This window comes from Antrostomus carolinensis, unplaced genomic scaffold, assembly GCF_000700745.2.
Source record: "Antrostomus carolinensis isolate BGI_N321 unplaced genomic scaffold, ASM70074v2 scaffold7201, whole genome shotgun sequence".
NCBI lineage: Eukaryota > Metazoa > Chordata > Aves > Caprimulgiformes > Caprimulgidae > Antrostomus > Antrostomus carolinensis.
The window spans coordinates 16,796-41,781 of NW_010293406.1; the positions used below are offsets into that span (position 1 = coordinate 16,796).

The 24,986-nt window shown below is 33.7% G+C and overlaps 1 protein-coding gene across 1 annotated transcript in view; it reads right to left on the bottom strand.

Annotated features, from left to right (window-relative positions):
• KNTC1 (kinetochore associated 1) overlaps positions 1 to 24,654 on the bottom strand; it is a 35,955-nt gene extending 11,301 nt beyond the window's left edge. The window contains exons 1-44 of the mRNA XM_010177254.1: positions 24,523 to 24,654; positions 24,286 to 24,406; positions 23,765 to 23,880; positions 23,366 to 23,438; positions 22,685 to 22,762; positions 22,135 to 22,169; positions 21,791 to 21,901; positions 20,826 to 20,919; positions 20,374 to 20,426; positions 20,025 to 20,137; positions 19,256 to 19,310; positions 18,264 to 18,362; positions 17,389 to 17,432; positions 17,224 to 17,289; positions 17,054 to 17,129; positions 16,416 to 16,541; positions 16,233 to 16,322; positions 15,625 to 15,690; positions 15,065 to 15,126; positions 14,538 to 14,649; positions 13,693 to 13,836; positions 13,421 to 13,477; positions 13,237 to 13,338; positions 12,443 to 12,559; positions 11,844 to 11,987; positions 11,459 to 11,557; positions 10,906 to 11,009; positions 10,640 to 10,745; positions 9,839 to 9,973; positions 9,488 to 9,607; positions 8,618 to 8,687; positions 8,475 to 8,542; positions 7,620 to 7,912; positions 6,752 to 6,924; positions 6,460 to 6,557; positions 5,571 to 5,709; positions 4,602 to 4,658; positions 3,929 to 4,092; positions 3,278 to 3,382; positions 2,735 to 2,863; positions 1,931 to 2,047; positions 1,427 to 1,536; positions 972 to 1,182; positions 152 to 241 (exon numbers count right to left, since the gene is read on the bottom strand). Of these exons, the coding sequence (XP_010175556.1) occupies positions 152 to 241; positions 972 to 1,182; positions 1,427 to 1,536; positions 1,931 to 2,047; positions 2,735 to 2,863; positions 3,278 to 3,382; positions 3,929 to 4,092; positions 4,602 to 4,658; positions 5,571 to 5,709; positions 6,460 to 6,557; positions 6,752 to 6,924; positions 7,620 to 7,912; positions 8,475 to 8,542; positions 8,618 to 8,687; positions 9,488 to 9,607; positions 9,839 to 9,973; positions 10,640 to 10,745; positions 10,906 to 11,009; positions 11,459 to 11,557; positions 11,844 to 11,987; positions 12,443 to 12,559; positions 13,237 to 13,338; positions 13,421 to 13,477; positions 13,693 to 13,836; positions 14,538 to 14,649; positions 15,065 to 15,126; positions 15,625 to 15,690; positions 16,233 to 16,322; positions 16,416 to 16,541; positions 17,054 to 17,129; positions 17,224 to 17,289; positions 17,389 to 17,432; positions 18,264 to 18,362; positions 19,256 to 19,310; positions 20,025 to 20,137; positions 20,374 to 20,426; positions 20,826 to 20,919; positions 21,791 to 21,901; positions 22,135 to 22,169; positions 22,685 to 22,762; positions 23,366 to 23,438; positions 23,765 to 23,880; positions 24,286 to 24,406; positions 24,523 to 24,654 (4,674 nt within the window). The remainder of the gene's footprint in view (positions 1 to 151; positions 242 to 971; positions 1,183 to 1,426; positions 1,537 to 1,930; positions 2,048 to 2,734; positions 2,864 to 3,277; positions 3,383 to 3,928; positions 4,093 to 4,601; positions 4,659 to 5,570; positions 5,710 to 6,459; positions 6,558 to 6,751; positions 6,925 to 7,619; positions 7,913 to 8,474; positions 8,543 to 8,617; positions 8,688 to 9,487; positions 9,608 to 9,838; positions 9,974 to 10,639; positions 10,746 to 10,905; positions 11,010 to 11,458; positions 11,558 to 11,843; positions 11,988 to 12,442; positions 12,560 to 13,236; positions 13,339 to 13,420; positions 13,478 to 13,692; positions 13,837 to 14,537; positions 14,650 to 15,064; positions 15,127 to 15,624; positions 15,691 to 16,232; positions 16,323 to 16,415; positions 16,542 to 17,053; positions 17,130 to 17,223; positions 17,290 to 17,388; positions 17,433 to 18,263; positions 18,363 to 19,255; positions 19,311 to 20,024; positions 20,138 to 20,373; positions 20,427 to 20,825; positions 20,920 to 21,790; positions 21,902 to 22,134; positions 22,170 to 22,684; positions 22,763 to 23,365; positions 23,439 to 23,764; positions 23,881 to 24,285; positions 24,407 to 24,522) is intronic.
• Positions 24,655 to 24,986: the final 332 nt, after the last annotated feature.

Below are 24,986 nucleotides of genomic sequence, written 5' to 3' on the forward strand. Positions count from 1 at the left end.
ACTATTTTTTGAATGCTATGTTCTGAATGAGAGCTGTGTAGATAGAATAATTCAGCTAATTTCAACAGACTTGTCCATAACTACGCTAATAAATAGACAAAACGGAATACAGATGTCATTAGCAAGGTAGTGGCAACACATTTGGACATACCTGACTCAGCTGGATACTGGTGTTCTTTTCATCAGCACTTTGTATCACTTTCAGGACAGTTTCAATAGTTTCATAGTCATAAGGGTCAAGCTGTTCAAAATAATGATCTATTTTATAAGATTTTATATAATTTGTCTTACAAAAAAATACCAGAGTTAACTTTTTCCAATTTTAACACCAACTATATTCACATAACACTGAATAAACAGTAAGTTTATAAACAATAAGCATCATGACAGACGTCCCTAAAACAAAAGACTTCCATTTCATAATCATAAATTCTAAAGAACAATTGTCAGGATATTGCAGAAAGACCAAACACGAAGTGATGAAAAGAAAAACAAAACCAACCAAACAATAAAAAACCCCAACCAAACCACCATCCCCTAACCCACCTTCCCAAAACAAAACCCCAACCAAACAAAAAAACCCCAATCTAGAAATTTTTTTGCCCCTATCTATTTTTAATGTAGCACTTTGAAATATTTCCAGTGCGCTATGATTTTTAGAAGTGACTGTGATTATTTTTCTGGTTGTTTTTTAAGGGAAGTTGGGAAGAAAGACTCTACCTGTCTTTAAAGAAAATTAGATCTGTTGTTCTGGTTTGTTTTTTTTTTCCTAGAAAGTAGAAAAACTGAAGCTTTACATTTACATTCTTTAGCAAAATTTAAAAAGCATAATCTTTTCAAATTTCTGTGGAATTATTAATCTGTCATTCAAGTGGCATTTGAGACTAGATGTGTACTTCAGGGATTCTTTTTGCTTGTTTGTTGTGTTGGGTTTGTCTTTTTTTGTTGTTTTTTAAATAATTATTTTTTACCTTGTACAATATTCCACTGAGGCTAGTGACCAGCTCTTTCGTGCTTTTCAGTAGAGGAATTATTTCTAGCGCTTTAGCTAGCAATGTGGAATGAGGTTGCTTCTCAGTGTATTCTGCAGAGTCATCTTCAATGTGATTTGTATTAGCATTCTGGAGAAGAAGTGTTTCAATGCAAAGCTGCAGTGCGGCATCGCTGTCCAACATGAAAGTACTAGAAGAGGACAGAAGAATTTTCTCTGTGACCTTTGGTACCATCAGGGTGTTTATTTCCTTATGAAATTCACCAGAGATCAGTATGGATTCTGTAATTTTTTTATATATATATATTTTTTTTTTTAAAAAGAACAACTTGCATATGACATTAATTAGGATCTATTTAAAATCAAATAGATTTCGGTAGGTGTGGTTATTATTACAGCAACAATTAAAGTTAATTTATGAGCTTCAATTATTACCTGCAGTAATTCAATATGAGATCTGTGTCTACTTTTGGATTTTGTACGAGCGTTCGTATGAGTTCCTTCTTCCTTATTGGTGGTTGTCTAAACACAGTCTCAAAAGAAATCTACAGATAAAGAAATAAATATTTTATCTTCTTCCCAAATTAGTCTTTTAGACAATATCAAGACTAATTCCTTACACAGTTAACCTTTTACATTTTCTTTAGTTTTAATCCAGACACTTTTAGAGCAGGAAACAGCAGTGCATTTGCTGACTATGCCCTGTGCCAAATAATACTTAAGCACTTAAAATTTTGATGGCACCCTCAATTATTGCATTTCTCAGCTTCTGAGGTTTATTTAAGCAGACAAGCAGAATGAAAAATTAATAACAAAACAAAACTCCAACTTTCCTTACACTTGAATGGGAAATATCTAAAAATAACAATAGATCTTAGAATATTCTGACATTTAATCAGTTAATAAAACCCTAAAATGAATTAAAAAAATGAAACTTACACCAAATTTACCAAGTTGAATACCCCATTCTGCATCAATAACCAGTTCTTGAAATTTCCTTTTTTCCTCTGCTTCGTCACATTGGGTAGCAAGCTGTGTTCCAACCAGAGCTACTGCCTATAAGGAGTGAGAAGGGAAGTGAATAAAAGTATAATAAATAATCAGAAAATTGTGAATCCTAAGGTCTAAATCCTCAGAGGAACTTAAAACAATTCTTAGATGATCACACATCTGTGTAAAATGAAAACAAACCTCACAGAAGGTAGTATCAGCACCTGAGGTGGCAGTTCAAAGCTACTTCAAAACTGAGTTTCTCTCTCAAAAATATTTTGTTAAGGGTTGTACTAGTGAAACTAATACAAAAGGTATTTATTAGACATATTTTCTCCAAATTTATGTCACTCTCCCTCCCCATTTCTATGTTAAGCTTTACTTCCCATCTTCCTTTATAATTTAATAGACATATTTATTTATTCACTCATTCCATTCTTGACAACTGCTGTCAGAACAATTTCTCCAAAATATAATATAGGTATAAATTATGATGGGACTTGAAATAAATAATTTCAAGCTTTGGAATAAGTCATGATGAGGTAACCTAATGCTTGAACTATTCACAGCAATTGCCTGTGCACAGTCTTACACTGTGGTAAAGAGAGGTAGCTTCTCTCTCAGTGGTGTCCTAAATGAGGACCTTATTCAAACAGCTATACACTTAATAATGGCAAACTGATATCTTTAGTTTCAAAGAAACCCTTTAACATTCTCTGTTTGCTGAAGAAATAAATTGCCTTGTGAATTTACCAAAACTTTTCTGTAATTTTGCCATGTATTGTTTATGACATCCCACAGCTTATTGAACATGTCTTCCTTGGGCAAAATTGTGCAATATCCCAATGCCAGGTTCTGATCTATGAGACGACAGTTGAACACCTGTGTTTTAGGAGAGAGGAGAAAAAAAAAACCAACCCAAAATTTAGGAATTTATTTATTTTAATAGTCTCTTTGTATAAAGTCTAACGCATAAAAAGTACTCTGTAATTTAAAGGTGTATTGGGCCTTTTAGTTGGCAGGGAAGGAATAAACCTAGAATCTAAATATAAGAACTTAAAATCTAAATATACTGAAGACAGTCTAAAAATAACTTCCCTTAGTCTAAACTGCCTTAGAATATGGTATGTTGCAGGTTTTGCAGATAGCTTTTTCTTAAAAAATTCCCCTCTAGTAGAAGTAATCTACAAATCTAAAATGAAACCAGGACTGAAAATGAGATAGAGAATGACTATAGATCATAAAGTCTATTATTATAATTTAGGAGTTTATTTGCAATTTTCAGAGCATTCTTACCTTGTGTAGTAAGGTCAGGATAGTGGTCATAATTACTGAAGTACACTTCTGTTTCATAGCAATGAGAAAGCTTTTGGTTTCAGCTAGTATGTTGACATCATGTAGCTATTTTTAAAAAAAAAAGACGGTCAGCACATGGTTAAAAATAATCTAAGTCTTCAACTTCTCTTGTAGTTTGTAGCCTAATGGGAGGTAGTATAGCAATTGTATTTTCAGATTTAATTAAGGTCTTATGAAGATCTCTTCTAGATAGACAAAGGATTTCCATTTCTCAATGCTTTTGAACTGAGGAGTGTTTCTTGAATATTCTACTTGTAATTTTTCCCATACTAACCAATGATAAAACACGTGAAAGAACATAATAAACCATTATTAAAATTCATTTTATTCCTGGCCTCCCTGCAGAGACCAGTTTAGTTCTGAACATACTTTGCAAAGACAAACAGAGGATCATGAAAAATAGGGAAGAAACTACCAGCTCCTTTCACAAAATGACTCAACATCTGATGAAGTGGTAGCAGTTTTTGAAAGGTCATGGCGATAGCCTCTCCCATACTTCTAAAATTCTTATATAACTACTCTAAACTTGTTAATAGCTGGTATACTTCTAAGATTTACTCTCAACAAAATTCAGCATTGTCCTTGCCATACCTTTTCACTCAGGGACAAATCCATGTTATTTGATATGCCGTGCTGAAGACAGGATCCAAATGAACAGACTATTACCCTCAAAGCCAACTCGCACTGACTGCACTCCATGAGGTTCTGCAGCACTGCACAGATGGGGGTTCTAGCTGGCAGCAGAAGGTTCTGTCCTGTGATGTATTTTGAAAACAAGCAACACCAGAAAATAATTAGTATATTTATATTAAGCATATTGTTCTTGGAATTAATATCAAAATATCAAAGCAGTTTCTCTTTTTCTTCAGTAAATTTATGACACAAGATCAGCCTTAGCTGTCTTTGAAACCTTAAATTTTCAGGGCTTTTTATTTAAACACAGACTCCCATTTTAGTTCAAAAACCAGAAGTTGGTCATCTTCTTGGAAAGGCTTTAATGGATTCTAGCTCATAATGGTAGAACTTCTGTACTGAAGTACAGGCTTTGACAATATCCCCCAAATCACATGGCTGAATAGCAGCAATTACCATCTAAACTGGTGTCTTCTGTGCTGAACCAAGCTATCCTCCTAGAACATGGCTTTAAGTGGAACAACTCTTTGAAAAACTGAGTTAGTCATGCTTGTATAGGTTTAATTTAAACCTCTCTTTTTCTAGTCATTTTCCAGCTTATAATTTTAATGTGGTGAATCTGCCATCATACCTTTAATAAATGCACAGTTTGCCAGGCTTGTAGAGTCCAAAGGATACAGCTTGTTCTCTGAAAGACAGACAAATACACGACAGCAGTGTGCCAAGATCTCAGAAACACTATGAAGCCTGGAAGTACCTTAAAAATACTATATATTTAGTATTTTTACAGTACATAAAATAAAGACACATGAACCCTAAGAGCCAGCACTGCTGGTTTTTAATGTGCCTAATCAGAAGTTATTTTATATGAGGGAGTATCTTTTCAAATGCACAAAGGAATACAAACCAACAGTTTCCAGTAACTACTTTGTGTGTAAATCCCTTTGTCTTGATGAGGCAGTCAACATTAACACTTCATCTATTTGCCTAATAAATCTTTTCAAATCGATCAAATAAGCATATCTTTTATGGGTAGATTTATCACTGTGCAACAGTATTTGCCATTGAATGACTTTTAATACACCAATGACACATTAGGAAAGTATTTACATAAAGAAGTATTAAAAATAAATAATTCTAAAATATTCAGAGCTTCTTTTGGAGAACTGAGTGTCCTTTTTCAGCATCTACAATGTTACAGAGTTCTGTTTATAGTACTTGAAACTTTCAGTAATACAATGACGATCAATTCAGAATAAGCTGAAATTCATCTTGATAAAATCCTGTCTCCATTAGTGGCTATCAGATGTCTAGAGAAGATCATAAGAACATGGCAAGTTTATAGTAACACTTCTCGAGAGCATTCTCCATGTCTTCAGTTATTTGGTATTCAGATTCTTCCCAAACCAGAACAAAGACCAGTATCATCTCTACATTCTATACCCCCTCAATGGATACTTCTTCCATGAGTTTGTCTACTTGAGATTCCTGAGGTGATAATTTCCATAACCCTGATGAATTATTCATATTCCTAGACAAAAAAAATCAATATGAAATACAGATTTTTATATTGACTCAATGTTCAGGAAAGCAAGTTTACCACAAATAGGCAGAAGAGAAGAAATAGTTTCATATGCAACTGGAAGAGCTATTTGTGGATCAAGAACTATCCCATCTTCATTAAAGAAGTCATCATAAGTCCACTCTTCATAAGGATCTTTATCTCCCCCAAAAGGTGTCTAAATAAGAACATTGTCAAAAGGACACATGATAAAAAAAACAGTTAATAACAAACTAAGTGTTGCAAGAGATTCCAGTTTTAGAATACAGGAATAGAACACAATCTGCTATTTGAAAATGGATTCTATTCTACTTTATTACTTTTTGTTAAATGGCCAGGAGTGTTAAACACATTTACTACTTAGTGGCCATATTTCTCTTTAAAGTTGCAATTATTTAGTAGTACACACAAAATGCACTCTTAATTAATTTAGTGGAAGCTTTCATAAACATTCTTGGTCCAGATATTATAAGCAAACGTTTTTGAAATGGATAATTTTTTAGAAAAATAACATTCAGTGCATAAATATGCTTGCCTAGCCACTTAGATCTATTCCACTCAGACTGTAAAAGCCCATTCATTTCAAGTACCCTAAAGCACTGCTTGACCTGAACAAAAAACAAAGATGCTATTTGAGAACTTGATCCATCTTAGTTTTACAAAATTGTTGGGAATGCCTTCACATAATACATGCTTGTGCTGTAGCTGCACTGCTTTTAGTACTCAAATAAGTTTACCCTTTGTGCTGAAGTACACACACATTAAGGGAAATTTTTATTTGTAGAGCTGTGTGAGGTTTTATTGGTGGTTGCTTTTTAAACAAACTGATTAAATACTGCTAGAGAAATGGGAGGAAAAAAGTATGTACAGTGAACACCATTCAATCAAGACATTACATATATTAAAAAAATAAGTTAGCAGAAAATACCTTTGCTGTAAATCCATAGTTTTCTATTTGGCACTGACTGTAAATTTCCTTGGCAGACAAAGTATATTTACATAGTTCCAGAGAATCTAATAGCAAATCTGTAAAAATATTAAGATCATTAACATACGATGAATGGAAGGCTCATATGTTCTATTAAAAGGAAACAGTATTTTTGCAGCACTTGTTTTTACAGAGGCATATATAGAAATCCACTTTGTTTTCATGTTTATTCTATATTGTTTGGAAAGTAGGATTCCCAACATGAACACAAATAAATGGTAATAGTAATTACCCGGACTACAGATTGTAGCTGCTTGGCAAGCCATTTCATAGATCACTGCTGGAAGATTCATATCATTAGGAGTGATCATTGGAACATCAGCTCCCAACATATGACAAAGCCTTTGACATGCTGAAAACAGCAGCTTCCCTGTTTCTTCATTACAGTGATTTTCATAGAACTCCCTATTAAAAAAACATGGATGTTAAAAATAAAAATTAAAAAAAAAAAGTCTTTAGGGCTTTTACTTAAGGCCATATTCTGTTCTAATTATTTAATTCTCTTTTACTTATTTCACCTATATCACTTATTGCAACTAAAATTTCTGTCACTGAAGTGAAAAAAAAAAAAAAGGAACTTACCTTAGAGATATATACTGAAGCACATAGAACATGTTAATAATAAGAAATATATTTAAATATATTTAACATTTTCATCTCCTCTCTTTTGGGGGGAGGTGGTAGTAAGTTTAAATTATCTGACACCTGAGCATGAGGCAGAGACCAGCTAGAAACTATGACATGGTATATACAGTCAATGTACAATGGTTTTCTTCTGTGTAAGCCAAGAAACTCTCATCATTGTTACTTAATATTGTGCCTTCTGTATCTCTCACTATAAAACTGCAGGGAATATTTTTACTTAGTAATCATGCTATGGCAAAAAACAATGGCAATTTTCAGCAACTACAACTTAACTCTACAGTCAATAGTGTATACAAGCAATATAAATTATATACTCACTTTTAGAAAAGAAAATAATTAAGAAATAACCTCTTTCCTTTGCTCTACATCTACTTACTTCTACAAAGTATCAGAAATAGTCCAGAAAAGCCCAGTAAGAGTTCTAATCTTAGAGTTATAATCTTCTGTGGCTTTACCTGCATATTTTCACAGCGTCTTCAACTCTTCCAGCATCTAGAGCTCTCAAGACCAGTTTTTCTCCCAGTATTTGCTCTGAGCTTTGCAGGAGTGAAGCCAGTCTATACAACCTTGATTCAGTAGAACACTTCTTGGTTTTGCCATCCTCTGAATTACAGTTAGTTGTTTGCACTTTTCTAGACTTTGACAGAGATCTGACAGTTTCATAAGCTTTTATGTGATTCTCAAGAAGCCTAGACATCAGTGTAGGGTTCCTAAATTCTTCGACTGAAAGAAAGATATCAAAATCTTTCTGCAACAACAAAAAAATTATATATTTTTATTCATGTAACTTTCTTCAAAAAAATTTTTTTTGTTAATTATTTTTCTTGTTTCATTCTTAGAAGAATACTTTCAGTATGAAGTTGACTCTACTAATTTCTACCAATTACTGATTTATGTAATAAATTAGAGATTTTTGCTAGGCAGTATGTAAGCAAAATAAAAAAAAACCTGAAGGATGCTGTATGCTCAAATGCTGTATTAAATCATTTAAGTTTACAAACCATAATAAGACCTTAATAAAATATTACAGTACTCTATAATGAAATCTTTGAAGCGTTAGCAATTAAGACTTTTGGGACAGTATCTAATTTTTTGGTTTAAATGGACAGCTGAGCTCTAGTAAGTGGGAACTTTCCCAGGAGCTATTTAAATTGCTAGATTAGCCTTCGAATCTCTTTGAAGTCTATAATAAAAACAACTTGTGCACAGAAGTTGTAAATACAAATAATTTCCAATGTCATCCATATTATAAGAACAATTGGAATAACTACAGTAAATCAAAAGTGGTTTGAAATGATAAAGATGCCTACCTGCAGAGTAGCAAGTGTTTCAAACATTTTTAAGTTTGCTTCACATTCATCTTTCTTCAGAGGATTGTCTGTTGGAGGAGAAAAACAATTACTTCCTGACTCTATTTACAAACAAAATGAAAGATTTTAAAGTTGTAGCTTACCTTTTTGAATGCTGAACAGGTATTTAAGGATTTCCACGAGTGTCTTAGTCATAAACATTTGTGTTTTCTGCTGCAGGAAAGGAAGAGGTAAATGTTTTGTTTGGTTAAAATGTTGCCAGTAACCTCCAGTGACCCTCAGGCTTCCACTCTATTAAAATACTATGCAGTGCTCTACAAATGTCTCAAGCAACAATTCTCAAGTCTGATACAACCAGTTGAAAATGCAAAGGAACAGAAAGTTATTGTAAATATGCATCTTTTATGGAAATAGCAAATATTTTGTAGCTGTAATATGTATGTACCCCACACAGTCTATTAGCTCTCACACGAGTTTTGAAAATATCCCCTCTTCTCCCTTTGTTCTTCCTTCCCTTGCCCAGAATAACTCCCTAAAACAATTATTAACAAAAATTCTCTTCTGTGGTTGCAACACAGTGATGTGTATTCTCAACTGTGAAGCTTCAACCCGCTTTGGTGCATGGCAAAGCCACACCTATAGTTTTTAAATAGATGTTTTACAAGCAATTAGAGAAAGAACAGGAAAATGTGTTAAGACTAGAGGTATAATAACGCAGCAGGATTTATAAATCATTATTTGAATTCAGATAACTATGCCACTGTGTGTAGATGCCTTTAAAAACAACACAAAATTATTGTATAGTATACAGAATCAGAATAAACTCAAGTTGGAAGAGGCTTCAAGCAGTTACCTAGTTCAACATCTTGCTTAAAGCAGGAGCAGTTCATCATCCCTTTTTGCTGGAAGACACAGTTTTTACATTTGCACCCCTACCTTTTTTTAAGCATCTGGGAAAGAATAGTATTTAGAATTTGTGCACAAATAGTTCACGATGTGAAGTGACTTAGTACCTCTTCAGAATTATCTGCTTTATTCTGTAACACCAGTGTTCCCCATACAGTCAACCTCTCTGCAACCTTCTCAGCTTCAGCAAGAGTCAGAGATTTTAACAAAGTCAGAGATTCCTCTCCCTGCAGGGGAAAAAAAAATTAAACAAAAAATAATCAAGAAAAAAGGGCTTTTGGAAAAGCTAAATTAAGTATAGGCAGTTATGTGTATTAACCAGATTAATAATAATAATTAATAGAACCATAATAAAACGTGTATAAGATTTCAGCAAATAGCACAACTTGCCCCTGTTTTGAAAATAGGCCTCAGTGTCTTTAAATTCTAAAAACAACTGACATGAAATATTTTAGTACCCTTTCTTTGTCAATCAGGTCTATCATCCTCAGAACGTAGACTTCCACAGTGGGCAACATATATGCTGCTACAATTTTCAAAGCATCCTCTAAAGAAGTAGGGGTATCTTGTTTGAGAATATATTTCACTAGCCTCTGTAAGAAGAAAAAAGATAAAGATCAGTTTGTTGATGTATAGGATAACAAAGGAAGTCATTTATATCTGCTACTTCTGTATTGTACTTGTACAGCTTGTACCAAGTTACCTAGAAGTTTAAAAATTCTGTCTAGAGAAAACTTGACTAAAGCATAACTGGGAAAAGATTGCGTTTGGGGAAGAGAATTATCCTGGGAACTCTCAAAATTCAGGGGACTCCTCTGGTTCCACAGGATGGCAAGGAACTTTTCCAGAAATACTTGTGTTTTCTCCCTAATAAAGATGAGATTTTAATTTTTAAAATCGCCAAGTATTGTTCACTGTGACCTTAGGAGAAACTGGATCTGAAGCCTTGAGAGGACTTAGCCTTCCATTCTGTGAATTTCCTCTTTTCTTTCCTGCCTCCCATACAGAAAGCACTATATTAGGAATGCTGTGCTAATTAGGTTGGGCTAAAATAACCTGATAATTCTTTAAAAAGGAGTGGGCTTTCAGGCAAACAAAGTTTCTCAACATGACAAAAAAAACAGATATTGGTAACAAGTGGGAGCTACCAGTTGCTGGGGTTTTTTGAAAATTCTGGCTTCTAATACCCCATGGAAATACAAGCAGGTAAGTGTAGGGATTTTTGTTTAATAGAAACAAGAGTAATGCTGATTACTTACCATTATCATCTGGTTGTCCTTTAAAAGATTAGTATCTCTTATCCCATAGGCTCGCAAAAGCTTCTTCATCTCCATTAGTCGGTAACTTTCCTGCAGTAACTTTACTCTATGGACAAGTGAAACTATTATTAACTTCTTTGCTTCCTTTAGCTATGTGATTTAATCATCATACTGTATCAGATACACGGTATTCCCTCCCACCCAAAACAGAATTCTAAGTGAAAGCACACACAAAACTGAGATGTGGACTGTGGATTTTGCCTTACTTGACATGATTCATTTCCAAATGCTGTTTTACCAGCTGCTCCACTGCTGCACTCCATGGTACCATAGCACCATGCATTATCTGTAGAACTGCATCAAATTTCAGCTATAAAAGGAACATAAAGAGCTTACGTTTCAAAATAAGTTACAAGGTAATCTCTTGAGGTACTCTTCACGTGTGACTGATTCATTTAGGCAAGCATTTTATTTCCTGCCCCGATCTCCACTTGCATAAAGGGCATTCATTATTGTAATATGATGTGTCAAGTTAGATTAGAAAATGCTGATAGCAATTTACAACGCTGTAGAGCTTGAGCTTCATACATATTAAAGTTGGTGAGTTTTCCATGTGATGACATCAAAACTAAAATTAAATTCTCAAGCAAAGAACATCACATGGGAGAAGATTACTAAGAATAAAAAGACAGCATACTATTTGTTCCTCCTCATACCACTCATGTAAAAATGTAGTCCTATGCTTATGTAAAATTATGTGCTTCATTCTGAACTGATATGTTAGAGTCACTTGATGCCTATTTAGTAAAACATACTTACATCTGTATCAGAGATACAGCCAATGACAGCTATTGCCTTTGCCTCCCATGCAGTTTCAAAAACTGAAGTAGATCGTGTACGACAACGTTCTAGCAAATCCTGTATATTTTGATAAAGATTATTAGGATATTTGAATTCAGAAAAGATAGGAATATAATATAAACAAAAACTAAAAGTTTTTTTTACATTAAGGGACAGATTTGGCTATCTTCCCTTCTATCTGCTAATGCCTTATTACTGAAATAGTAACTATCAATAAGTTCATTGACAGGAGTAAGCTAATCTGAAAACCAGACCTAGAATTCAAGAGTAAAAACACATCAGATGTGTTTTTTGCTTACTCATGTTTAAAAAGCTTTCTTCAAAAGGTAGAAAATAGGGATACCTTTATATACTGCAGAAGAAGTTCATCCTTCTGTAAATTATGTTCACACAGGTAGGGTTTTATAAACTTCTCCAAAATGGATGGGACAAGCTCTGGTGCCAGAATTTTATCAAACATGCGAAACACAATGGTAGTTGCATTTTCCTGGGCAGCAAGTAGCACAAAGCCATGTTAGAACATCACACATGTTAGTACACAATCTTTTACTTCTCTGATAAATAATTCAACATCCAGTGTCCATTGAAAGAAATGGAATGAGTTAAAGAACTAGCATCCTTCTTTAGCTGAAAAAAAAGCTTTCCTTTACAAAGCCTCTTACTGTTCAAATGTACTTCCAGTTTCTCTATTGCTAATGCTTGTTCGACAATATACGATCTGTAATTAGCCACAAATCATGGAGTTTAAGCCATATCTTCTCATAGGATCTTGTCACATTATATATTTATACCCACAGCTGAAACAAAATTTATAACAAACACAACATATCAAGTAGTTTTAGCAGCTTATGAACGCAAGTTTAATCACACGCTACAAGATTTTTCTCCTTCTCAGAACAATCCACTCCTCAAAAGCACTTTTTGAAGTGTCTGCAGCATTACCTTTTCAAAATCACAGAGTGCCAGCCTGCAGTTGTATTTTCTATATAGATTTATCAGTTCTTGCAAATCATTTACCAGCTTCTTTAACCTACGCACCTCTTCACAGTCACCACATCTCTGAAACAGTGTTTAGGAGGGAAACATTAGAAGACTTGCTACAATCTTCAAGACCATTAAGTGTTGTCATAAACAGGAAGAAAACAAATTATTCTCCACATCTCTGGTATAAGACAAGGGTAGTTGATTTACAATGTAGCAAGGAAGATACCAGGAAAAGATTATTTCTAAATATAAACAGAGCAATGCACTAGTAGAGTGTGCACAGGGAAGGGGGATGAGCATTGGAAAGTCTTAAGGACACACAAGAAAATTGGCTAGGAACAATGTACCTACAGCTGACTTTTTTTTGGAGTTGGAACCCTTTGTTTTAATACTATTTTCCAAGAAACCTCACAATTTTGACAGAGATGAAATGTCTTTCGTTTAAGTTCCTAAGGAGTATCTATACTGAAATTTAAGTTTTTTCTAATACTCAGGCTTATTTGTGTGCTACAGAATGTTCAAGAATATTATTCATATTTAGACTATTAAAACATCTGTTAAAAGGTATTCATGATACACTGACTTTTTATTTTTTAAATTGAAGGACTGAAACTCAGTTCCTTCCTTTCATGGAATTAAGTCAATCTTCACCAAAAATAATAGACCTAAATATCAGCCATTCTAACTCTAGCACAGAGCATATGTTCTGAAGTCTCTTAGGAGCAAATCCTTAGATTTGCTACATTTCTTACCAAAGGAGTCCACTGGCCAAAAGTTGTTAGTCCCATTTCACCTTGATTTTTACTTGTAAAAAAAACCTCTGCCATTTGGAGTCCATTTTCTGGCCAATTTGCCTGTCCAAAACAGTTGATATTAGCAAACTATATTGTACATACAGAAATACAAGACATGCAAGGTTTCTGCAGTATGACTTACCTTATCCATTAATTCTAGGTTTCGAGCACCTTGTTCCAGCCATTTTGCTAATATTTTCTGAAAAAGAAGAGTTATAAGTAGAGTGATGCTATCTTTTAAAGTAAAATTTGCCATCAGAAATTTGTTTTAAAAGAAATAATATAAAATATGAACTGTAGGCAAAAGGCAGAGGAACAAGGTTCTGACATTCAAAAAGAAAAGTCTGTATGCCTGACTATAAAATTATCTCAGCCTGAGGAAATCACATTTTACATTCATGAAGTCAGTCTTACCTGTCCCTTTGGCACAACTCTTCTCAAGAAAGGGATCACAACATTTTTAAGCCACAAACATAGTTCCTTCAAAGGAACAGCAAAATGGATGGCATTAAGCAAGTTCTCCAGCATTTTCTCATCAAAGCTGCTTTCAAAATCTGCCTAAAATATTAAAACAATTACAGATATATAGAGTATACGTGTTTGTAAAGCTGTTCCACTAATAGGAAGAAGCAAATACAAAGAGAAAATCTCAGTAATTGTAGAGAGGAATTTAAAAAAAATATAGCCCTGTTCAGAAAAACTAGAGCTTGGTCTTCTTAAACAAGACCTAATTGAAGCAATTTCTTTTCAAATTATGGTGGCAGGATCATGTCCTATTACTTTAAGTCTTGCTCTATAGTTCCATCTTATTAAGAAAATAACAGCCATGGACCTGAAAGTCCTGCACTAAAGAATATAACAGCCCATAGCCACTATTATGAATGTGTCATTCAGAGTCAGGAGTCTATGTGATTATTTTTAAAGGATTTTAAGGCAGCCAGCAAATATCCACTTAAATTTCTGTGAGCTGTGCTTGAAAGAAAGTGAATGGAAGATTATAACAATGACAGAATAAATCAAAGAACTGTCGTCCTTGAGACCTAGAAATATGTGTTCTGACATCAGAAATACCAGGTTATTCTTAATAAGAAGTTCAGCCTTCTAAGGAGCTAGGTGACCAGGTAATCATTGTGACAATAGATGAGATTCTGCCACAGACTTTTGCTTCTTTAAGAAGCTGTTTCGTAACTGCATCATAGAAAAATTTAAGAGACTCTACATCCTCCATAAATACCAAAGAGATGTCTATGCCACCTCACCTGATGCCTAAGCCAGAGGTACTGTGCACAAGATAAATTTCCTTCTTCTAGCTGAAAAAGGATATTCTTGAAAATGTCTTCGTTATTCAAGAATTCTGTCCAAGCAATACCACTAGAAGTGAAAGGAGGAAAAGAAACTGTTATTGTTATATGTAAATATTAAGGGATTTGAGGGGATGAACCTCAAATGTTTCCTAGCTAGTACTATATGCTGTAAGAGACAACAGTAGTGTTAGATTTTGGGTGCATAAAAACCACCCCCCCTCCTATACATGTTAAATCAATTAAAAAAAAATTAATCTATACAAGATGGAGCATGTTCAACAGGTAATGCATGTTTTCAATGTATAGGATAACTCAACCTCTCTGCATTCTCCCTTCTCCACTGTAGAGGATAGGAAACTTCAAGAAAAGAAGGAAAGTTTAATTAATTTTTTTTTTTTTTTTAAAAAAAGTCTTAATTTCAATGGCACATACTTAACCATTACAATTAAACTTACTTTAAATCTTAAAAACCAGAAACAAACCTGAATTTCTCTAGTCCAAAAGCACCATAGAAAGTTGTAAGCTTTGCCTGAGCTCTCAATACCTGAATGCAGATAAGAGATTTAAGGTCAATATCTGACTTACCAAACAGTGATAGTAAATAGTTAGAATAACCATCACAAAGAAGAGTAATGGAGGAAAAGAACAACTTTTAAAGAATTTCAGTTAATTACATAAGTAAGTTTGTTTAATAAAGCATTAATCAAAAATTTCAATTGTGTAAACACTTTACACTGATTGTTTTTGAAGGCGGATCAGGCCTGTCCAGTATACAATAGGACTACATAAGAAACAAAATTAAATACCTAAAAGCACTTAAGAAAGCTTCTTCATTCAATTTCTGGAGCATTTGAAAATGAATCTTTCTATGACTGAAGGAACTGCATGCTTCTGAAACCTGTCATTACTGTGGTTCTCTTTCATACTATAAAATATAACCTTGTTTAGACCTTTAGAAAGTTTAACAGCAGTACAGTGTTTAAAATTCTACCTGGTATTTGTTTATCATATGATACTGTGGGGCCAAGAAGTTTGTCCTCACCTCAGTTATGGATACCAGAACCCCATCAGATGATGGAGCAATGGTTCTATCATCTTTCTTCAAGATCTGAAACAAATATATGAAATGTTTTGGCTGACAACTCAGTACCTGCAGAACATGCCAGACAGTACTATGAATTTAATAAAGATACAAGCAAAAACTTAGTACCTCTATAAACCAGAGTATTTTACAATGTTAGACTCTGATTGGATTTCTACATGTATGCAGGATCAGACAGATAATATGTATCTCTCTGATTCTGTTTGATAAGACAGGAAAGACTAAAATAATGAAAACAAAAAAAGCTGACATATTTTGAGCTTTTAGTCCCAAAATTAATATTTAAAAGGTATGTAAAAAGGCTACTACTCAAAACTAAAACCTATTTTCTGATGCAAAAATAAAAGTGTAATCTCCTTTTCACCCTTAGCAAGAACAAGGCTGGAACAAGCCTTGCTACTTCCTCATGTTTGGTAACATACAATTTATAATGCATTTACTTTTGAATGACTGTAACTGGTTTTAAGGTGTTCCCCCTCTCAAGTTGTACAGAAGCATGTAATAGGAATGGATGGGTATAAGCAATTTAAACAGATAAAACCCCTTACTCTGACTTTAGCGTAGTTCAGCATTTCTTGAGTGGTTTCATACAGCGGCCATGGAGCATTTATGCAGTAATCCACAACAAACTGGCTATCCTGTTTGCATAAGGAAACAACTGCCATTAATTCCAAGCTCCTTTATTATTTGAATTACTTTATTACAGAAAAAGGGTAGAAATAAAAACATACCTGAATTTTCTGCAAATTTTCTTTGGCTTCATTGACAAGATCCAGCCAGTCTCCAGAACCATAAGTCCCAACAGAAGCTGAAGCTAATTTCTCTAAAATAGTGTTTGCTTTCACTTTGTATACAAGCTGTTTAAAAAAAAAAGGAAACACAGTTTTTGGTTTGATGCAATTAAGTCATAAGCAGACAGTTTTCAACTGAAAACTCCACGCTTGCATTCACAATGTTTTTGAGATAAGATGCCACAGTTGTTAGGGACTAACTGGTAATCTGTTTCTGTAATTAAATTGTTCAATGTACATGGACACACTTTATCAGGTAAACAGCAACAAAAATGTCCCTTCTCCTGATCCAGCAGCACTTATTTTGATCAGCAGATGTACTTTTGCACCACTTCTCATTGCAAGGTTTGTTAGTTATTGTAAATAAAAATATAGTTCACCATGTAGTTGTCTCATTTTGAATCAGTTTTCAAGTATAGCAAGTTACTTTGTAAGATAACATTCTACCATATTTGTAATATTGACCAATTTGTAATATTTTTAATACTTTCTGTTGGACTATAGGACAAGAACCTTACTCGTAAATTCAGTTATACTAATTAATCTCCAAATGTATTTATCAAGAACAGACAACTTACCTCAACATCCAGTCCAAACTGAATAGCAAAATTCTCTGCTTCATTGAATTTGTGTTTGTGAAGTAAGCGACTTAGTCTAGGGGTGAAATAAAGTCAAACTTACTACTTCAATATAAGAGCCAAACCAATAAAAATAAAATAATAAAATAGTGTTTCACAGAAAATAGTACCTATTTTCTGGCAAGGCTTCAGTTAAACTTCTCATCACAACAATAGAAACTGGGCCTTCAGAGCCTCTGAGGATGAGAGGGAACTGTATGAGTTTATCAACTATATGTAGAAGTAATCTGCCATTTTTATATAATGATCTAGTAAGAAACAAAATGTTATCTTACAGCTGATGTTTTTCATGAATTCCTTCCAAGAAGTATATTGTATCCTGTAGCGTGCAATAACAGAAATCAAGTAGTGGTAAGGGAAATGAGTCATAAGAAAGCACAACTGTCATCCATTAAATGTTTCTTAATCTAGAAACAAACTACTGCTTTTCTCTCAGGTAAGTTTGTAAATATTTTTTGTAAGTTTTTATTTTTTAAAAAATGTTTATTATGTTATTTCCTGGATAGTTTCCACCATCGAAAATTTCTGAGGGCCTTAACTGAACAGACTGAATTGACTCTCCTATCCCAGTTCAATTCAATTACTCCATTCTCTTTCACAATTCCAATGAAGAGCCCCTGTTTAGACTTGACTTGATATCCTCTCACACACCCGCTCCACTTCACCAGTCTTTATAACATTCCTAAGTCACAAAGTTCTCACCATCTTTTTTGACTGCTTTTGTTTCTATAAGGAAGTCTTTATAACAAAGCAGTTTAAACTGTAAACAAAATAGTTCTCTCATCTAAATTTAAATAAATCCCAAATAAATTCAGACCATTTTTCTATGCTAAAGGAACTTAAAACCTCGTACAGCTTTTAGCTGTAAGAGCAGTAAGAACAACTGGCAGGAGTATTAAGCATTGCAATAGACCTGGGCCTAGAATTAAAGTGTTCAGTTGGCTGAACAGTCTAGAACCCATTGTGTCTTCTACTCCATCCTTTGGGGACATCATTTAATCTTCCTTTGTATAGTTCCTGCACAGTTTCTAGCACAAATTCATTCTAATCTAACAAGAATAACACAGTACTCCCTTTAATAATTATATCTATTAAGACAACCGTATTTATTAAAAAGAACAACAATAACCAAAAAATAAACTAAACATACTGTGCCAATCCCACTTTGAACAAGTGAAGAAACACTAGATACTTCCAAAGAATAAAGCTGTTGCATAGTGGGCAATGCAAAAACCATTAGACTTCTCATCTATAAAAAAAAACAAAAGGGAAAACAAATAAGTCAGAACATTTTTTTTTTTTCTCATTCAGTGGTGACAGAGTGATGTTTGCAGACAAAAGGGAAAACAAACAAATAAGTCAGAACATTTTTTTTTTTCCCTCATTCAGTGGTGACAGAGTGATGTTTGCAGAATCATTTTTGGATTCTTGTGGACCTAGATGGAAGACACTACTTTTATAAGTTTTTATTTAAAAAGTAGATGTCTACAATTTAGAGAAAGTTTAATGAAGTTTTAGATGTTGCCTCTATATATAGACCTATTATATGTAAGTAGACAAGGTTTCATGTAAAAACTTGTTTCATGTTCATCCTGGCATTCTATTTCAGTTAACTCCACTGTATATGGAAGTAGATACTGAATGCACATGGAGAAGATACTGCTCTAAAGAAATCTGTGGAGGTATGTAAGACAATAGGAAATTTTGCTGCTCTCCTCTATCTACCTACTATTAAAAAAGCAAACAAACGAACCCTAAACAATCCATAAAAACCCCAAACAGCAGAGCAGCTTGCCCTGGTCACCACCAGAAGAAATCACAATAGTCCCTCACTCACTATATCCTAATATATAGATGGTCACATTTCTATTTTGACTTTGATCTCCTGAGAATTCTGGCTGCTCCAAATATTTAACCATATCTTCTCCTTTTCCCTCTCCTTTTTCCCTCTCCTTTTTCCCTCTCCTTTTTCCCTCTCCTTTTTTCCCTCTCCTTTTTCCCCTCTCCTTTTTCCCCTCTCCTTTTTCCCCTCTCCTTTTTCCCCTCTCCTTTTTCCCCTCTCCTTTTTCCCCTCTCCTTTTTCCCCTCTCCTGAGTGACTGCATAACAGTTGAGGAACAGAACACAGATAAAGAGATCATACCTGTTTGTTATCTGGTACTGTCATGACTATCAGTTTGACATTGGCAAGCCCTTGCCTACAGAACAAGAAAGAGAAAAAAGAAAGCAAGATATACTGTATAAATCTTTTATGTTAAAACTATGAAATATTCTTGCTTCTGAGTTTTAGAAAATTTAATTTTCCATGGAAACTGGTACATTTTAAAACCATATACTGCACCCAGAAATATATGTTTTATCATATAGAGGACATACATTTAACTTCTAACATTTTTAAGCTTTTCAAATGAATCTGATTCTTATTTTTTTTAAACTGGCACAGAGGAATGGAAAGAGCCAAGAGTCTTGTCTTCCAATCTTCATTGTCGTTAATTTCTTTTACATTTTAACCATACACACATATCCAGATCTTGACTTCTACATCTGCAGAATGATGATCTTAGTATTTATCCAAAAGACAGACTAGCTTTTTTATAACATCAGAGTTGTAAGCAATATTATACACCTTATTTTAGATGAACTTTTCCTAAATGATACAGGCTACATGCAAGATTCCCTAGCAGAAACAACAGATAAACCAAGAAAAAGCAGAAAGCACTAGGGTTTTATTTTCTACAACACAAGAGCTAAGGATACCTACAGGCCAATTATTTTGTCCTACTGACTAGAAAGATTTCAACAAAGATTTCTAAAAATTCATTACCACAGAAAATCAAGTGTTTGTGGCAGATTTCCTGTACCAATAGACAACTTTTTACTTTTCAGAACTGGGGCTATAACACTTTACTTACCATATGACTGGAGAAGAATCTGACTCTGTACTTAGAAGAAATTCCTCAATATGTATTAAAGGCCAATCCCAAATAAGAGTAAAAGAATAAACATCCCACATGCTTAAGATATTCTAGATTAAAGAAAAAAAAAGTAGATTTCATATTTTCTTCATAGAAGATATTTTTGTCTTTTTTAAAGCAGATTATGAATATATTTCATAGCTTAAATAATTACTAGGAGTACAATAAAAAAACCCACAGTAAGATCAAGATCCCCTGTCAATATAAGCGAATTTATTTTGTAGAATAAATAGAGCTGGTTCAAGAACATTGTAAAATGAAGACTAAACCAAATCATTATACATACCTCTGTATCTAAAACAAACAGCAGATTGTCAAGAACTTGAAGTTTTGCTGCATCTAAAAAATATCCATAGTCAGATCAACTTATTTTTGAGAAACGTGTTGGAAGCAAAAATGTATTTTTTAATTTTGTATTTTGTTGTACATTTTGTATTATGTTGTACATTTTGTATTAAAATGTACAACCAAGCATTGGAAACCTATGGATGTTTCACTTCATTTAACTTCCTAAGTCTGTGAAAAGTTTGGCTTAAACAGAACTGTGATGTATGTATCTAAGTTAAACTCAACAATTTTAAAGCACACATTCTGGTTGTATCTTTACAAGAAGTGTTCCATTTGGTGTATTTGTATTTACAAAAAACAATTAAATAACTGAAAATGTCTGAGTATTTTCTGCAATTAACTATGAATTCTACACTTGAGTATAAAAAGAAAAAAACCTCTTTTATTTACCTTTGATCAGACTTGAATCAGCAAAACTTCGAACAGACACCAGGTTATTGGTAGTGTCTACCTCCCATTTGGAGAGTACACAATCACCTTTACCCTGTTAGTAAAGGCAAAGTAAAATGGGGTTATACATTAGAAATTTGGCCATTGACAGGTGTGCTTCTTCAGTTGATCTTTAACTTATGAAAACACTTGGAAAGCAGTAAAACTAATTAAACTTTATTCCTGGTGAATGTTGATGTTCTGAAAAATAAACTTATTTATGTATTTTTTTAATTTAGCCTTTTTCTTTTCTCCTTTCAAGATTGGCCTTTACTACAGTAATGATTAAAGCCAGCATCCCAAAACATTTTTGGCTCTTCTAAAAACAATCATTCTCATAGAACATAAAACTTTAATGAAATGTACACGGAACCTGCTGAGAAAAATTGCATTGAATTCAACAGGCTTTAGTCAATGAACTCAGAAAACTTGTTTCTAGTCCAAAATAACATTTCAAAATATGTCTATATTTTTATTTTTTATTGGTTCCTGTACTTAATTCATGCTTAAGGGCTTTGTTGCTACTTTGGCAAGCTTTTGTTGAATGTGAACCTGATAGGAAGACTTGCAAATTTTGGCTTTTGTTTCTGAGCTCAAGGACAAAACTATAAATACACCAGCCTGTACAGGATAGGAACCACAGTGATTTAGTAAGGTCATGCAACCAAGGTGAAAGTATTTTTTCTCCATCCATCATAAAAGAACTGAAGTTCTGAAATGACAACAGTTATTTCTTTACGAGAAAAGCTATGGACAGACTGCACAACTGATAACCTTTAAATTTACAGTGAAGGGAATGAAAGACAAGAAGTGCAAAAAGTTTATTATCTTCTTTTTCAACCAGCTAGAGATAAATTCTGTTGCAGATCAAGAAGAGCCAACACTGATCACATAACAACTATTACAAACACATTCTTAGTACTTACCCCAACTATCAAATGGATTTTGTTCTCCGAGTTACTTATCACAAAATTCTGACAGCCAAGGCTGTGATACTCTTCTGTGGAAATGAAAGCTGTCTTTATCTGTCCTTGTAACTTGGAGGGTGGAAGATAAAGGGAAAGCAAACAAAAGGGGAAGAAAAGAAAATTGCTTATAAAATCAGTGGATAAAACCTTGAACTACTCACTTCTCCATGTACAGAAAAAGTAATAATCACAATTATAAGTTGTAACAATAAACTGGTAAGTAGTCAATGAAATGTACAGAGCAAAGTTTTGTTACAAACTCTGCGCTTAACACATGTTACAAGTTAGCAGATATTTCTTACCTTTTTTGCTGTAGTCATATCCATCTTGTCAATTGCTACATTAAAAAACAATAATAAATCTGTGTTAAATAAACTTTTTCAAAACTGAAAAAAGCCACTAAATGTCATACAGGATAGTTTAATCCTAACTTGAGTATGCTGAAAAACACTGTAGCCAGTATCTTTGACAGGGTCTCTTTCTATTGATCACAGTGTTGAGTCACAGAAAATTAACTAATAACTAAATTTATACAGCATTAAAAATTTAAATTATTCCCAATATTTTTCAGTGTGGCTAAGACTGATTATGGCTTAAAATCCTGTTTTCATAGTATTCAGTACTCTAAAGCAGTGACTTAGAGAAACATAAGTTAAATGAATTATTGGAAGAATACAAAAATTATTTTATTACAGAACTCGTATATTGGTTTCCCTTTAAAAACAAACTAAGATTACATAGAAAATCCCAACTCAATATCTTATTCCCATGAGGAAGATGCATGGAAAAACATTTTTAATACAGCTCTTCTCATTCAAATGGAAATCCCAAGTGGTTTGTAGATCATCCTACCTTCCTGTGTTTTAGCAAGTGGGAGACACATAATGCAGAAGAATCCATTGCTTGTGAGAATGAACATGTGATAAACACCTAGAAAAAAATCCCATGCAAATATTTCAAACTTAAGCATTCAACAGCCATAGAGACTCTTTGCTTATAAACTGGACAGTGAAATAACTGACCAAAAAAAAATCTGACCAATAGATTAGACTATTTAAAATAAAATTGTCACCTTCAACAGAGCAGAATAACTTTGTACATCTTGAGTTTTGTTTGACGTTATGATTTTTGTATGCATCCATCAGACTGCAAATTCTGTTTTCATAACAAAACTACAGGCAAATATACTATGACAGAACAAGACTTGGATCTTATAGAAGAACAGGAACTATTAAAATCTGAAGTGTAAGAGAAGAAGCAGAGCAAAGGAATCCTTCATTTTTGAACATTTTCATGTTTAGCACAGTCTCAAAAGAAAGAGGTATTGAGTTCTAAATATGACATTTGTAAAATAATTAATAAGAGCTAAATATCTTTACAGGAAAGCATTAAGGAAAGTGCATTTAATGTGTACAATGCAAAGTAAAGCTGTATCTGATTATTCATTTTGTAGTCTCTTTCCCGACATATTAAAGGGAAAAAAAAATCACAAAAATTGAGACAACAGGGGAAAAAAAAAAATCAAAATATTACCTGCATCCACATTATCTTTTTCAATAAAGAGATTTAAGTAAGTTTTTTCACTTGAAGATTTTTCAACCAAAATCTAAAATAGAATCAACATAAAGACCATTAGACTATTATACTGTATTTCATTTGAAAAAAATCCAAAATGCTTTGAAATACTGATCATCAGTTCAAAGTTTAAACTTTTTTCTTTCATGAAGAACTAATTCTTGTTTATACATGCCACTCCTACATATATTTTGTATATTTGTTCCTTATGAGAACAAGAGAGTCCCTTTAATCTGTTTGTTCAAATTAGAAGATGTGTTCAAAACACAGGAATGTTTTTATTTCGATATTTGGAAGAAAGAAAAATTCTGAGAAGAAAAGGTTTTTAACAAAATTAGAATATAAAACTTACTGTACCTTGGTTAGCAAGGTTTGTTTTGATGGTATGTGAATAAGATGGAAATTGCCACTTCTCTCACCGACCACAAGAAATTGTTTTTCTTGACACATACCAACCACATCCACATTAGTATCTGAAAAGTTGCATGGCAAAATGTCAAATATTAAGATTTGGTTTTTAATAGTCATTCATATTTGAACCACAGGAACTGGACAATACAGTGTCGCAGATTTCTTGGAAGTTATTTATTTGGATTAATCAAAGTATAAGAAAGGGCATACAGGGAATGGTTTTGGTACCCATTATTCCCATTTCAGTGAAAAGTTAGTGAGCATTCTAATGAACCTGCACAGAAATACTCAGTTAGGACATACAGAATCAGCAAGCACTTTTTATTACTTAGATATTTTTTATAATACTTCTCTTACAGGCTAGTTAGATATGCAAGGTATTTACTATAATTTCCTATACAAACCTAAAAAATATATTTTGAAAGTCAGTTTTAACTTCCAGTGGAATTACAAAGGAATGAATTTACCAAACTGAATGTGCAGCTGAAGAGACTGCCCAGTACTGTCAAGAAGTGCCACGGATCTGTCAACAACAATAATACTGCCATCCCTCGAGTTGCACGCGTACAACTGTGGATTAATGGAGACCTAAACAAGAAAAAGAAAAAAGTTGTTATATATAATAACTGAAACACTTTAGAAAATATGATAAAGAAGGTCTGGTAATTATTAAGAAAAAGAAAAAGAGTTTTGATGGATTCTACCTTTTCTGAAGATGTGATTTGAAGTAGCGTATCCACTTGGTACAACGCAGTTCCACATTCGTGTTCTAAACCTACAGGGAGCTGCTCCCTCCCTGTGTCATCATTTGCAAAAAGTTCAATATCATTCCACATGTTTACCTGTGAGAAACATTTAGGGAACACGCTGTGAGGCAGAGAGCTTTAAACAACTTTTATGACCACACTGAAATGACTGATTTTATTATTCTACCGTGACTCTGTGTCTGGGAGGAAGGGTGGTACAATAAGCCTCCTAAAGGCAAACTGCGTGTTTAGAAAAGACAAAGTTAAGTGGCCAGAGCAATGTGGCTCCCAGGTGATGTCCCCAGCGGGCCCGACTGACCGCAGCTCGGCAGGGACAGGATTCGCACCCGAGATGAAGGAAATCCAGTGGCAGAGAGCCCTCCCCACCAGGCAGCGGACATCCCCTGCCCACAGGGACCGCG